The sequence below is a fragment of the Bufo bufo genome, chromosome 9 (genome assembly GCF_905171765.1).
Source record: "Bufo bufo chromosome 9, aBufBuf1.1, whole genome shotgun sequence".
In the NCBI taxonomy this organism is placed as follows: domain Eukaryota; kingdom Metazoa; phylum Chordata; class Amphibia; order Anura; family Bufonidae; genus Bufo; species Bufo bufo.
The window spans coordinates 35,039,903-35,056,372 of NC_053397.1; the positions used below are offsets into that span (position 1 = coordinate 35,039,903).

General features: G+C 45.3%; 1 protein-coding gene across 5 annotated transcripts in view; it reads right to left on the reverse strand.

Annotated features, from left to right (window-relative positions):
- The window catches only part of LOC120978601 (sarcolemma associated protein), a 136,039-nt gene that overhangs the window by 14,866 nt on the left and 104,703 nt on the right, over window positions 1-16,470 (reverse strand). For 4 of the 5 annotated variants that reach the window (XM_040406839.1, XM_040406838.1, XM_040406837.1 and 1 more), the window contains 4 exons: window positions 5,528-5,587; window positions 2,956-3,036; window positions 1,563-1,619; window positions 544-669 (listed from right to left, as the gene is read on the reverse strand). In XM_040406839.1, coding sequence (XP_040262773.1) covers window positions 544-669; window positions 1,563-1,619; window positions 2,956-3,036; window positions 5,528-5,587 — 324 coding nt within the window. Of the gene's footprint in view, window positions 1-543; window positions 670-1,562; window positions 1,620-2,955; window positions 3,037-5,527; window positions 5,686-16,470 lie in introns of those variants that run through there. The other variant, XM_040406841.1, reaches the window with a different exon arrangement.

Sequence of the window (16,470 nt, forward strand, 5' to 3'; positions counted from 1 at the left end):
GAAAACTGATCCGTCCCCCATTAACTTTCAATGGTGTTCAAGATGGATCAGTTTTGGCAATGTTAAAGAGAATACAAACAGATTCGTTCTGAAAGCATACATGCGGTTGTATTATCTGAACGGATCCGTCTGTGCAGATCCATGACAGATCCGCACCAAACACGAGTGTGAAAGTAGCCTTAAAAGCAGGAAAGAGCAATGCAGCCTGATAAAAGCAGGTAGAGGCATTTTTCTTTAACCAAATATATTACAAAGTTTCTTATATTTACCTGAACTATATTTATGAAAAGTTGTTTTATAACTGGAGGTATGCTTTAAGGAGTTAACTGGTATTGTGATAAAACCTAATGGAATCACGAAAAAAGTAACAGAAATATGGAAATGTCCATCATATTTAAATAGGAGTCCTATTTAGGATCTTCTAATCCTCTAGGAACAGACTTTGCCTGAGTGGTGGAGCCATTGGTTTGCAGGCATGCTTACACCTGTAGTCTCTATCTCAGTGTATACACCCACTGGCCGCCACAACATAAATGTTATTACCTTGAAGTTCCAGGCATTTCTGTCTGCTGGATTTTGCAAGATCCTGGGCCTCTGACAACTCTCTGCGCAGCTGCTGGAGGTCCTGCTTTGCGTCATTAGAGCCAGACTGTACATTATGCAGCTCATCTAAAGAAACACATCAGAGGGTATTAGATTATTAATTCACTAAACTAGATTGCGGAAGACAACATGACAGGGTCAAGTTCCAAATGTTTAGTAATATTGTAGAGAACAGGGATGATGGGGAATTAAAGGTGCATTTACACTGCCCAATTATCGAGCAGATTATCGGGAACAAATGTTCCTACCAACGTTTGTTCTGATAAAGCCTCATGCAAACGTCCGTGGAACACGGACCGTGCGATACCGGCCTGGATTTCTTCTGAGTGCAGGAGCGCATGGCGTCATTGGTTGCTATTGCAACTGCAATGGTCTCTGCACTTTGATTTACAGAGCCAGGAGAGATGTTTTCAATGCTTGGCCCAAAGTGCAGAGGGTGCAGCAGTTGCAGAGAGAGCACAGCCTCTAGGTGTACCAGCTGCTCCTAGAGGCTCGTTTGCATGTATAAAAACATAATCTGTCGCAGTAATGCGGACACATATGAACATGGGACCAACACAGATGCCTTCAGCTGCCGAGCGCACATGTAACAGGTCAGACAGTTTGATAGGTACAAATCTGCTGACAGACGCACTTTATATGTCCAGAAAAGGATTTTTCTGCTTTCCAATTTATTTGATGAGTCACTTGAGGCGCAGATCAAAATGGGCCATATTACTAGAACATGAACTGTTCCCTGCAGTGCCTCCGGAGGGGAAATAGAGCATTACACCATGCCCATTCAGATAAATGGAAAGTATGTGTAATCTGGGACAGGACTCTGAACAGAGGACCCCCACCATTACCTAACATTGTATATGAACACAGATTTTCCAGACGGGAAAACATTTCTAAAGTTATATTTCAGATTTTTTTTAAAATACTCTCAATAACGTGGGTGGTCAATTCCAGCAGCTCACCTTTTAATATAACTTTATTAAGTGGTTCATTCAGTTCTTGCTCATCCATTTGGCCGTCTAAGTTTAAAAGAAAAATATTACATGAAACAGTTTTTCAAACAGCACATTTTTTAAATTCTTACTTTAATGTGAATGGACCACGTATGGCGGCACATGAAGACGTTACATCTCTGTGTCGGGGTCATGGAGACGCTACATCTCTGTGTCGGGGTCATGTAGGCACACTTTGCGGCGCCATATGGTACCTTTATGAGACACTATATTCTCTCATAGAGGAGATCATTCTATGCTGCTTGCCTTGGCATGAACTTGAAAATACATCACAGGCCCAGGTCAGGCTGTGGGTGTCATATTACAGATCTTAAAGAGGTTCTGCAGGAATTAGGAAAATGAAAATACTTAACTATTACTTTATTATAAATATATTCCTAAATACCTTTCATTAGTTATAATGGCTCGTTTTGTCTGGGGAACAATCATCAGGGAAAATAAAATGGCGGCTGTCCTGTTAGTACACAAAACTTCACAATACTGAGGTAAAGAGCTGCCCCCTCCTCCTTTCTGCTCGTCAGGGATTACGATCCTGAATACAGATAAGATCTTTAGCTGAGTCTCTGCAGGAATGGAGTTCATGAGGAGACATGAAGTACAGAGAGGACGGACAGACTGTGGTAATAGAGACTACATACAAGTGCTGCTGCCCATTACCCACACCCTCCGCCCTGTTATGTCTCCTTATGAACTCCATTCCCACAGAGATTCAGCTAAAGATCTTATCAGCTGTATTCAGGGTCATAATCCCTGATGAGCAGAGCAGAGAGGAGGATGAGGCAGCTCTTTAGCTCAGTGTTGTGAAGTAACTTGTCTCCCTGTGTGATAAGGACAGGTTCTGTGTGGACTAATAGGTCAGCGGACATTTTATTTCTCTTAATGATTGCTCCCCAGACAAAATGAGCCATTATAACTCATGAAAGGTATTTAAGAATATATTTATAATAAAGTAATATTTAAGTATTTTCATTCTTTTAATTCCCGGAGAACCCCTTTAATTATGAACATGTGCAGTTTTAGGTTGGGTACATACATAAAACTGCTCTACTGGCAGCAATGGTGCAGATTACAGCTGAACAAGGGCCTGTCTCATGCAGGACATGGACTCCGGTATGCAGATACGTTTATTCTATAACCATATGAAAGTATTTACTAGACAAGTAATCGAGGACATGCTTATTAACCTCACTGCTGGATGAATGGAAATGGTCAATAAAAGCACTTATTCCCCAATGTTGTTCATAGGGTAGCTTTTTGTTAAGGGACTGAACCCTGTAAGTATGCAACTGAAAAGTGAAAAAACACAGCAATATATCCGCCATGTGATTACTAAAGCCATTACCTGTAGTGTCGTCGCTGCTTTTCTCCTTGCTGGGGCTGAGTGTGTCTGACAAGTCTGAATCCTTCACTTCGGCAGGACTCCCTTAAAGAAAGGTAAAGAAAGATATTGCAAGAATTAGCCGGAGGTTATTATCAAAACTGTATAATGTTAATGACAGCAACGAGGAATGGAATTATCTTTATCCATCAGCTACCAGCCTACAAGGACCACCAGGTTGGTTGGTTGGTTGGTTGGTTGGTTGGTATATATATATATATATATATATATATATATATATATATATATATATATATATATATATATATACACATACATACACACACATATATACTGCATTCCACAGAAGCCCCATTGAAATCTATATGTATTTCTAGGAATGTGACTTCTAACTCGAAGGTGATTTAGGGTCCATTCACAGGTCCGCAATTTCATACCGCATTTTGCGGAACGGAATTGCGGACCCATTCATTTCTATGGGGCAGCACGATGTGCTGCCCGGACACGGAATTGCGGACCCTAAAAATATAACATGTCCTATTCTTGTCCGCAACTGCGGACAAGAACAGGCATATTCTATTAGTGCCGGCAATGTGCGGTCCGCAAAATGCGGAACGCACATTGCCGCTGTCAGTGTTTTGCGGATCCGCAAAACACGTTGCGGACATGTGAATGGAGCCTTAAAGGGAAACTGCTGTCCATCATGAAAGGTTTGACTCCAGCTACATCAGGACACTTCGCCAAGCAGCTATCTGTCCTGGAGAAATGTGCCACGTGTCAGTCACATTAACTGCAAGTCCTTGTGTCACGTAAAGATAATGGAAGGGGCGTCAGTAATTTTTTTTTAAGTGGATTACAAAATATTGGCATGCTGTTGTGTTGACCTGCGCTGGGCAAGGGCTGTTTTGTTTACACTGTCACACTGCTAGGCAGAGACTTCTGCCTAGCACTGATCCCGGTGACATCACCAGCACTAATGGGCAGTCTATAGCGCTGCCCTAGCCTGTTTTACAGTCTAGGGCAGCACTAAAGACCACCCATTGGTGCCGGTGACGTCCCCGGGCTCACTGCTAGGTGGAAGTGTCTGCCTAGTATACCCATGAAAAGCTTAGTACGTCACCAGAGGTAAAGAAAAAAGCCATTGCCCTGCAATATGCAGCACAGGGCAAGGGGGCGCATCGGAGCAAGAAATTCTCTGGTGCCCCACTCATTCATGCTGAACGAGGGAAGAAGGGGTTATGCTCGGGTTAGGGTCAGCTCTGAACACGGACACCCGTTTTAAGGTGCATCCACACAGGGATGAGATGCTGCGGATCTGCTGCCATGGATTTGTGTGAAGGAAATCGGTTTTTCGGTCTCAGCAAAGTGGATGAGATTTTAGGAAATTGCATCCATGTGATGTGAAGAACACCCCCAGCTGGTTTTTAAATCTGCAGCAGGCCAATCTATGCTGCGCTTTCTCCATTTGCAATGCAGAGGGTGAAAACTGCGGTGAATCCGCAGCAAAATCTGTCACACATGTTACAATGGGAGTCAAGGGCAGATGTATGCCTATAAGGGGATAAGTCCGAGGGGTCAGTATACATATACCTCCAATGGAAGCAAAAGACATAGGTGTGAATACGCAGCTTAGTTCAGCAACTGAAAGACCAAGCTGTCAACTAGGCAAAAAAAGAAATCCAGGTCCAGTACTAACCAGCAACAACCTAAAAGCAATGACACTTATCAGTCCCATCCTGCGGGACCATTTATGGACAAAACTACTGGTGCCCTAAACACTTAGGAATGAGATGTGGAAGGAGGGGGTGAGATACAGCGCGGGGCGACACCAACACTTCCATCGCTGCCAACACTCACACTGCTGCGACACAAGTTTACCCTTTGAGTGCTGGCAAAATCTAACCAAGTAGAAGGCGTCATGTCGAACCACATCGGCAGTCCACCTATCATATGGGACATGTTCAAAATGGAAAGTGATTGAATATGAATACGCAGCTGCTGTGCCCCCCACATGTCACAATGTCATAATGGCTTTCCCTCATTATCCTTGTACTGATCATGCGTCACACTAATTCCGTAATCTACATAACTATTATATGCAAGAGAAGTACAATACTAGACACTGTATAAAGACTACGGGTTTATACTGCCCTACAGTGACCCGGTGCCCACTGGCACATAACTGTCACAGCAATATAAGAATAGATCTACAACCAGTAGCAGTAAAGTGGTCAAACTACAACTCCCAGCAACTCTCAGCCATGGCACGTCACTGAGGGCTATAGAAGCAGTGGTCCAGCTGTAATAAAACTACAACTGCCCGCATGCCCTTACAGCTGCTGGAGAGCCAAGCCCTGGCACAATGCAGCATATAGAACTAATAGACTATGTACAAGAAGCAAAGTGTATAAGCGGGCATATATGAAGCAAGCTTATCATATCCAGGAATTTATAGTACGTAATATCCAAAACCATGAAACTGTATTCTTCCGCAAATACGAATCTCTCTTCAGTAGTGATCCAGTCATTCCATATGTCACAATGCACTTTCCATACCACCCCCCGGATACTGTACCTTTCAGATGCAGAGATTCCTGATCGGCTTTAGTCAGATGCTTCACTTCTATGAGTTTGTCTGTCAAACAGAAGAGACGCTGGTGAGAGGAGGGAAGCAAGCCACAGACACAGAACGGGGAAGCACATTCCTTGCCCTTATATAAAGCAGAGGCAGAGCCCACCCATCCACATGGGCTGGGGAGAAGCCCGGCCGCTGCTGCCGCACTGCTGTCCAAGTGATCAAATATTCTTCAATCTCACTTTACGTGGCAAAAGTTAAACAATGGCGATTATTAAAATGGATAAATGTATACCCAAATGTTCACAATATGGAGACTGGCCAATATATATGATGAAATGACTGGCGGCGACGTAAACTGTGCTTGGCAAAGATCAAACTGAACGAACTTAATCTCTCCAAGTCAGATCATCTTCCAGTCAGATTTCCAGCTTCTTCCAACTTTGTACTGACAAAAAAAAAAAAGTTGGCTTTGCAGTTGCTTTTGGATGAAAATCAGCTCCATTAATGGTCAAAAAATGAACGGCTGCTGAAATGAGGATAAAATCATTAACCAATCGGTAAGAAGCTCAGATATGGCGGATTCCACTCCGCGCATCCTCAGTGAATACATGTGGATGTGGGCTTTAAAACGCCATCTGCATGTCACAGAAAAACAAGCATGCTGCAGATTCAAACCCTCAGCATGCTCGTAACGTTGAGGAAGTGCTGCAGAATTTCACAGTGGATCGCACCCCTTCCATGTATAGGGGTGAAATCAGCACCGAATCTGCAGCAAGCTTCGTAAGTAACACATGAGGACTCGGCAGCAGATTTGTGGTGGAAAAATTCAGCCACGTGTGGCCCTCACCCAGTGACATTGTAATGCTGACTACCGAGTTGTCTCCTTCCCTTAGATGATGAAGATAAAAGGTTAGCGATACTATCCATAAAGCTATAACAACTCTGCAAGCAGCGTTTTTCTGTCCGCGATGTGGTGCGGAGCAAGACACAATAGAAAACGGATCCGTCTCCCACTGACTTTTCAATGGTGTCCAAGACGGATCCGTCACGGCTATAGAAGACATAATACAACCGGATCAGTTCATGATGGATGCATGCGGTTGTATTATTGTAACGGAAGCATTTTTGCAGATCCATGACTGGTCCGCAAAATAACAATGTCAAAGTAGCCTTAGATGCACCAGCAAAGTGTGGAAAGTCCCACCAAGCATGGCAGCATGGAGAAGTTCTCTCGAAACCCCCAGAAACATGCCTGCTTAGCCAAGCGTGCATGTGTCCTCAATGGGCAGAGAGGAGGAAGGTGCTGTCAGACACCACTGTTTAAAGGGAATCTGTCAGCAGTTTTATGCTGCTAACTACTAACAGCTCCTGCACAAGCCATCAAGTCCTTATAGCTTCTGGCTTTCTCCACCCCCCCCCAATTTAGCAATAGGGTGGGGGGCTTATTTACATTTGCGTTGAACGCTACATTTGGGGTCTCTTTTGCAGATCCCATCAAGAAGACCGGACAAAAAAGTCCAGCATGCAGGGTTTTTGTCCAGTAAAAACCGGTTCCTGAATTGTAGTCAAGAGGGTCTTTTCAGCTCCCTTCGTCTGAGCCATGTACTGAATCCGGCACTTCCATTATTTCCTCTAAACTAGCAAAATAATGGAAATAACTTGGCCGCATAGTGCGCTCGGCCTAATCTCGTCAGTATCTCCCTGCACAAACAGGTTAGGCTGGATTCACATGTTTTCGCCCTCCGTTTAACGTACACAAAAAAAAAACATTTGTTAACGGATGACATACAGTGGCATCCGTCACCATAGAGTTACAGGATAGAAAAACGTGTCGTGCTACGCTTTTGTATCCTCCCCCCCAAGGTATATACTAAACGGTTGGCAAAAACGTGATGTGAACCGACGCTTACTGATAAAGTAATGAATGCTCCTAGGGTATAATACTGAAAAGGGACAAGGAAGCCAACTAGTGCGGCAGCATGGGCAGGCCTGGAGATCACCTGCTCTCTCTAGGGATTCCCTGACATACAATACCCCCGACCCTTCTTGATATGTTCCTTGCTTTCATATACAGGCCATTTCCAAGGGGGCGACCTTTTGTAACTTCCAAACTCACTTGCAACCTCGCACCTGCTTTATTAATAGATCCAAAAAGTGACAGCTCACGATGGGCGATTGCTGGGCACCGCGCGCACTAATCTTGATGAATCATAGCACATGCATATGGAAGCTAAAGGACTTAGCAGGGACGGAAATAGACATGAGCCGTCACTGCTGTAGGAATGAGCAAACTCATACCTGATACTGTGCAAATAGTTATACAGCCTGTGACAATATCTCAACCAGGCAGCACGATGCCCTGTGCATCTGTACCCCATATGGATACAGAGCTCTCCAGTCGCTCTGCCATTCTTTTATTCAGACTAGCAGATCAGCAGAGTATCTCATGTCAGGGCGTGTCCTTTCTGCTACAGATCTCTTCCTATAACTGTCAAAGCTACTAACAGCAATCAGCTGGTGGGTTACTGTGGTTTCTCTTATTAGTATTAGACCTCTGATAGAACTGTAATAATACTTACTATAGGTAGTATCCTTTTACTAGAGTGTATACGTCTGTTTTAGGCCACTTGGTTGAGAGGACACATATTATATAGTACATCATTCGTTTGTATGTTGCACACTGCAGACTGTACTGCCTACGAGGCAGGTTAGAGAAGCAACCTTTTTTGAGGTTTATTCAAAATATGTTTTTGATAGTAAAGAAAAACTATGCCGGTGCCCGCCTACAGGAATGTTTTTTTGCCCCATATACGGAATATATCTTTTTACATTCTTTATGGAACACATTTCTGGAAAACATCTTTACGTTTAAACTGTTTATATGGGTTTGGGGACTGGGTGGGTTTAGCGGTGAGACGGGTACACTGATAATCTGGTTTTTGGATGGAGAGATGGTCAGAGCACCAGAGTTCCTGAAATATTTATCCTGGCATGTCTTATTACCATGCAGAATATGGCTGACAAACTAAGGCTACTTTCACACTGGTGTTTTGGTTTCTGTTTGTGAGATCCGTTCAGGGCTTTCACACGCGGTCCAAAACGGATCAGTTTTGCCCTAATGCATTCTGATTGGATAAGGATCCGCTCAGAATGCCTCAGTTTGCCTCCGTTCCGCTCTGGAGGCGGACACCAAAAAGCTGCTAGACACTGACACAATGCAAAACAGATCCATCCCCCATTGACTTTCAATGGTGTTCAAGACTTATCCGTTTTGGCAATATTAAAGATAATACAAACGGATCCGTTCTGAACGGATGCAGACGGTTGTATTATCGGTGTGGATCCGTCTGTGCAGATCCGCACCAAACAAGAGTGTGAAAGCAGCCTAAGAATTGTAGGATGGAATGTTAGGGGAATGGGAGAGGCAGCAAAACATGGTGCGGTGTTTCTTGCGCTGCAGCATTATCAGCCTGCAGTGATTTGCCTGTCAGACACGCATCTGGTTCCCAACACTACTCACTTGCTACACAAATCGTGGGTGGGCCACTCATATCACTCGACACTCTCTACGCATTCTGGGGGGGGGGGGGGGGGTGAGTGTTCTTCTACATAAATCTCTGCCATTTACATGTCACTCGTCTCGTATAGATCCTATGGGTAGATATGTCTGCCTGTATTGTACCTGTTACCACTTCTCCTTTATCCTTGTCGCGGTATATATTACTCCCCCCTATAGTGGTGAAATTTGGAAAGAGATAATGGCCTATGTTGAGAAGCTCCCTCTGTGTCCGATTCTAACAATTGGCGATTTCAATACTTGCCCGTCTGCAAGGTTGGACAGGATGGGGGCATCGGGTGCAGATAGACACACTAACTTTGCCACAGTACTACGAGAGCTGGATTTACACGATATCTGGCGAGTGAGAAATCCGGACATACGCCAATTCTCCTGTTTCTCCAGCTCTCACCAATCTCTCTCTAGGATTCACCTAGCTATAGTGTCCCAGGATATGTTGTCTTTGGTAGTGGATGCTACCTACCTACCAAGAGGTCAATCTGACCACTCGCCTATTCATGTAGTTCTTAAATTGGGTGAAAGGAGACCTTTTGGTGTTGGTACATGGAGGATCAACAAATTTGTATCTTGAATACTTAAAAAAATACATAAACACAAACACCAGGGGTACAATTATAGTCGAGTAAAGAGAATCTCTCCGAACTGGAGCTTTTTTTCGTAACAGAAAGTAACTTGCCACAGCAATTAGGTTTTAAAGATTTTGGCTCTGTTATAACAAAAAACTATTTCCCAATTTAATCTCTATCATAACATGATTTTTCACACATCCATTTACCGTCAATAAATGGGATTCTTCATTGCTGGCTTGATATTTGCCCCGGTCACGTGGTGCACAGCGAAGTTATTAGAGCTGACCCTGAAGAGGGTTTCCTCACAGTTGAAATCTACCACCCATCTAGAGCAGAGGTCCCCAACCGCCAGGCCACGGCCCAGGACCGGGTCCTGGAAGATTGTTTGCCGGGTCGCAGCGATCAGGGCAGTCTTTAACGCGGTACTAATGAAGCGCTTCATTAGTACAGGAGGACCAGGAAGCGGTGAAGGATCTGTACTCACCGCTTCCTGGTCCTCGGCTCGGCTATCGGCTGTGCAGGGACAGCCGACAGTAGGATGAAGAGGATCGCTATGGTGACCAGCAGCAGGAGAGGTAAGTGGTTTTTTTTTGCCCTGGGGGCTGACATAAGGGGCTCATGGCTGACATAAGGGGCTCATGGCTGACATGGGGGCCGATAGATGGCTAAAGGTTGGGGGGTTGATCTGAGGCATTGGGGGTCTGATCTGAGGTCTGATCAACAACCTAGGTGCGTCTTATAGGGCGAAAAATACGGTACAGTGCAGCAGAGACTAGGTGCAGCAGAGACCCTAGTCAGTTTATATAGTCGTTTTATATTTTAATATGCACCTTGTGTTTTGCTATGCGCGTGAGTCAGCCAGCCCCGACAAGCACCCCCTAAGCCCCGCCCCATAACTCCAGCTCCCTTCCCTCCCCCCACCCGGTCCCTGGGAAAATTGTCTTGCATGAAACTGGTCATTGGTGCAAAAAATGTTGGGGACCACTGATCTAGAGGATAAATGTTCAATGTCAGATCGCCGGCGGTCTCATTATTTGGGCCCACAATGATCACTAGAACAGGGGTCCTGAGCCCCCACCCCCCAGTTGCTCCTCACTGCATGACCGCAGTAAAGAGGCGCTTGTATGGCCTGGAGGTCAAGCATGTACCGTATCACCCCATTTCTAGTCTATGAAAAAGCACAGGGGTCTTGTGACACCTATTCCAGCAATCAGTGGGGGTCCTAGCAGTTAAGTGATAAATGTCCTTTGTGGGACAGGCCTTTAATAAAAGGTGATTAGCCCATATGCTCATCACATGACCAACTCTCATCCTCTGGAAGCATACAAATTGACATTGTACATAAGTGCCCGGACCATTGTCTTGGCCACCGGCAATGATAGGGGGCCGTGGAAAGATCACTGGCTTCATTTTCAGGACATGCAGGGCATACTGGCACATGAAGTGCTTGTAACTAGCCTTAGTGTAGCTAAAACTGAAGGGCAGACGGGGCATAGAGAGAATAGGATTGGAGATTGGGGAAATGCATCAGGGTTTTCAGAGACTTCTCTATTGATCGGTGGGGTCCGACTCCAGGGACCCAGCTCTTTGGGAAGGCAGCGGCGCACGCAGTAGAGCAACGGCCTTCTCGCAGCTTAGTCTAGAATCTATGATAGCTAAACTACGACTCCCAAGATGTACTCTGACTTGGCTGTTCTCAGAACGCCATAGAAATGAATGAAGCATGCTGGGAGTGGCAGTTTCACCACAGCTGGAGTGCTGGAGGTTAGCCATCATCATGTGACATCGCGTTCATCGGTCACATGACCTAGGCACAGCTCAGCCCCATTGAAGTAAATGGAGCCGAGCGTGATACCAAGCACAGCCGCTACCAAATGGATGGCACTGTGCCTGATGAGCTTAGAGGCCTTGGCGCCAGTGCGTTTTCAAACAGCTGATAGGTGGGGGTTCTGGGTGTTAATATACTGATAACCTAGCCAAAATTTTCTTACCAAAATGGTTAGTACAGGTTAATATACTACACATTCAGTATTTTGTGCTGCCCATTAGGGATGAGCGAATGTTTCATCAGAAGTCGATTCGCATAAAACTTTGTTCCAATACTGTACGAAGCAGGAGCTCCTTACAGTATTAGAATGTATTGGCCCTGATGAGCCGAAGTTATTGCTTCGTCAAGTCTCATAAGACTTCGGGTAGTAACTTCATAAATTAATTTGTACTCTAAAAAACCATTTCCCGAACTCGGGTTCGGTTCCAAGGTACCGCTTTCATCCGAAGACAATTCGCTCATCCCTGCTGCCCATCCTTAGAAAGTTCCTATGTTTTTGGTATCATTCCCATTCACCTGTCTTATTAAACCCTGAGTCGCTGAACTCCTTTTAGAATTGCCTCTAAGAGGTCACATGTACTTGGTCCTTAAGGCCATCTCATCCTTCAGGGCTCCTCTCATTTTTAGAGCGATGATATACTGTTTGTACAGAAGTAGGAGATGACACACTAAGCAAGCCTAGGAATGAACAATCTAGTTTTAACGGACTGACTCAGTTGAGCTCTCAGAATGCAATATCACTATTGCTGGGAGATCTTCGTCTACACATCTCCGCTGATGCTGGTCAAGTCTGAAAATAACACATCTGGAGCGAACAGGTTTGAGGAGGCAGACCAGGGGCAATCGGCTGATCACTGGAGAACAACTCCATACTGATTGAGGCCTTTTCAGACAGTCCGACAGAGGGGACAATGACTGGGAATGAGGAGCGTTCATTCCCCACTTGTTCAGCTACATGCAGCAATGATCGCTGCTGTGTGGGGATAAACAATCCTTACTGAGATTGGGCGTCTCCCATACAGTCTCAGGGCAATGTGCTGCCGACAAACGAGGATTCTTGGTGCTGCATGAACAATGTGATCACCCAACAAACAAGTCGAGCATTGAGTTACTAGCAGATTTAGATTAGTCCCCTATAATTCAGCCAATCCTTAGCCCACGTAAAAGGCCCCTCAGGCTCAGTTTTCATCACAATGGACCCTTCCGTTTGACATACACACCAGGAAAACCTCTAGATGTATACCTGTGACGGTGTAGGCATATAATGGGATAGGTCGTCCATTTATTACTGCTTATTTGTATACGTAATAGAACAGTATTCTATAGTTTGAAAGAAAAAAAAAAGAAAAAAAATATGCAGACTTTTTCCTGTTCCGGGAAATTTTGGCATCTGCCGGGTTAATGGACCCCTATGGATAAGTGTATGTCCAGGGCTTTTCTTATAGGCTTTGGAGCAATACCAGGAACCGCCAATGGATAAGAATGGCACCCCTTAAAGAGGCTATGCCACTTCAGCAAATAGCATTTATTATGTAGAGAAAGTTAATACAAGGCACTTACTAATGTATTGTCATCGTCCATATTGCCTCCTTTGGCGGCATCACATTAGATACTGCTTATTTACATGGTTACAACCCCCCTGCAATCCTATAGAAAAAGGGACCAGCCGATGTACGCTCCCACGGTCCTGGCCACCAGAGCGGTCTGCGCTATTTCTTATATTGTGCAAGCACGACCACCGCTGTTGGATCGCAGGGTGGTCGTAACCATGGAAACGAGCAGCGTATAATGTAATGGAAAAATGAATCAAGCCAGCAATATGGACAATCACAATACATTAGTAAGTGCCTTGTATTAGCTCTTTCTACATGATAAAAGCCCCTTGCTGAAGTGAGACAACCCCTTTAAGTTTCCCAAACAAGGAAAGGGTATTTACGCCCGAGATCTGCCCGTTCAGATTCTCCCCATAAGGCCACATGCACATGACCGTATCCGTTTTGCAGTCCACAAATAGGACATGTTCTATCCTTTTGGATGTGGATCAGCCATGTGCTTTGCGCGTCCGGATGTCTAAATTTTTCTGTTCAACAGAAAGCTAGACAAAGTCCGAAAAACACGGACCTGTTGAAAATAATGGGACCGCAAATAAAATCGCAGAAGGCTGACAGACCGCATCTGGATACAGTCCGTGTGCACGGGGCCAAATCCAGGAGTTTAGCTACAAAATAATCAGTGGAACTACGGGTTCAGTTCAATTCCTGTTGTCTTTCGAACATTAGTCAAATGGCAAAGTCTAATCAGGAATTAAAAGGTTAATAGGCATCAAATAACAAATGCATTAACAATGGGAAATGTCACTTTCTGTAATGTAAGACCACCACCGCCGTCTCCAATGTATGACTCAGAGGGCTGTAAGACCCCCACCCGTGTGGTGCAGGAAACGCAGTGACTGGAGCCAAGTCATGGCAGCAGCTGCCCCATTATTGTTTCTATATTAAGCTGTGTGGTGACGGAGCTGGTGCCAGCGAGGCCTGACCTTTCCAGAAAGACACATTCTGCAGGATACAGCAAGCGACACATTATTACAGTCCAGATCTGGCGGCGCAGAGCAGCAAGGACAGGAAGCAGCAGAAGAAACATATTCTCAGCTGGCAACAAGCAGAACAACGAGGGTCCAACCTGATGTATTGTGTGAGATCTATGGGATCCTTTACTGACCCAGTGTCAAATCTAACTGAAAATGACTGCAGAACACTTTATATGCATAGGATTGCACCCTAATGTCACTTTAATGTTACACCAGTTATAAAGTGTATTGAGTGTTGATACCACACGGTAGATCCTGACGCAGGAGTAGGAAGTTGGGATAAGAAATGTGTTTCCCAGTTGTGGAGAGGATTCTCTACCTGAGGGAGAGTGTTGGAATCAGAAGTGATGTTTGTTCAGCATTGGGCATGGTGCTTACAGATTGCCCCGAGTTACAGTTGGATGTTTGGGAGGGGGGGGTTGGGGGGGAAATTGTTCAAGGTAGCCTGATCACTGGGGAGGGGGAGGGATGGGGGTGGGAGGGTGACGGGTCAGAGATGGGTGAGGGGCGTGAATTATGTGAGAGTGACATTAGTATGGGGTGTGAGATTCAAACATGCTGTAATCTTTCATCGTGACACAGGTGATTAAAGTGTTGAGCTGGAATGTGAGGGGAATGGCGGATGCACGGAAACGATAATGTATATTTCAATATTTGGGTCGGTTTCAGCCGGCTATCTGCTGCCTGCAGGAAATGCATTTGTCCAATGATAATGTGCAGTGGCTGAACAAGAATTGGGTAGGACATGTGGTACATGCAATCCATTCCTCTCACTCCAGGGGCGCAAGTGTGATTGTGCATAAAAGTATAAGGTATGAACAGCTGAAGCAATGTGTGGATGCTGAGGGCAGGTATGTGTGTGTGGTGTGCAAGATTGATGGGATCCAGGTGGTGTTGGTGTCAGTGTATGTGCCTCCACCTTTTGCTTCCCCTTTAATAAGGGATATTATGACCTTTGTGGCGGACTTCCCTGGACTGCCGTGGCTGCTAGTGGGGGACTACAATTGTACATTGAATGACTCCATAGATAGGTGTCGGGTAGAAGGTGCCAGTGGATCACCGGGGAGTGTGGCTCTAAAGAATATTATGAGGGAAACTGGTTTACTTGATGTTTGGAGGCTGCGCAACCCGGATAAGCGGGTGTTTTCATGTAGATCTGCTACGCATCATTCACTATCACGCATAGATCTGGCTTTGGTTAATGATGTTATGCTACCACTGATAAGAGATGTTATTTATCACCCTCGGTCGTTGTCTGACCATTCCCTGGTGCAGGTTGATGTGTGCCTGGGCGTGCTTAGGCAGGGACCGAAGTTGTGGAAATGTAACCCGCATTGGCTGAATGTACTGGGGGATCTGTCTGAGATTACTAGGGAGATCAGGGAGTACTTTTCTATTAATGGAGGGACGGCTTCAATACACGGAGTCTGGGATGTCATGAAAGCGTTTCTGAGAGGGGTACTGATCAAATAAATAAGTAAGCATAAATCTAAATGCAGAGAGGCAGATGTTAAAGCTCATGTACAAGTGACTGAGGCTGAAAGGGAGTTTGGTAGAACCCCCACCATGGCTAATAGTGAGACGCTGGAGGTAGCTCAGGAACAACTGAGGTGTCATCTACTACAGGCTGCAGAGAGGAAACGTAGTTTTTACTCCCAAAGATCTTTTGAGGAGGGAGAGAAAGTTGGGCATCTGCTCTCAGTGGTTTCTCAGGCCCAGAGGGGTTCTTCTTGTATACAAGACCTAATGGATGGTAACGGAAATAGTAGCCAGGATACAAAAGGGATATTAGATATTCTAAAAGGTTTTTATGTCTCTCTCTATGCTTCCAAGGCATCTAGCTCGGAGGAGGCCTTGTCCGCCTTTCTGGCTGAGGCTCAGCTATCTGTGTTATCAGAGGAGGATAGAGAGAGACTGGAAGAGCCGATCACGCTGGAGGAGTTGGAGGCAGCTCTTGGGGGGATGGCGAACGGTAAGGCACCGGGGGCAGACGGTATACCAGTGGAGGTGTATAAAAAATTGCAGGGGGTACTTCTTCCTGAATTACTTAAGGTTCTTGAATATTCTCTGGAGACGGGTTCGCTACCACATTCTATGCAGGAGGCTATCATAGTAGTTATTCCTAAGCCTGGGAAAGATCCCAAAGTTCCTGATTCTTATAGACCAATTTCGCTATTAACAGCTGATGTGAAGCTCCTGGCGAAGGTGTTGGCGAACAGGCTGTCCAGGGTAATACTAACTATAGTGCACCCGGATCAAACTGGCTTTATGCCTGGGAAATCGACTGCTATAAATATCCGTAGAGTATATGCCAGTCTGAATATTCCAGCAGATAATGGAGGAGATAGGGCCTTACTTGCGTTAGACGCCGCCAAGGCG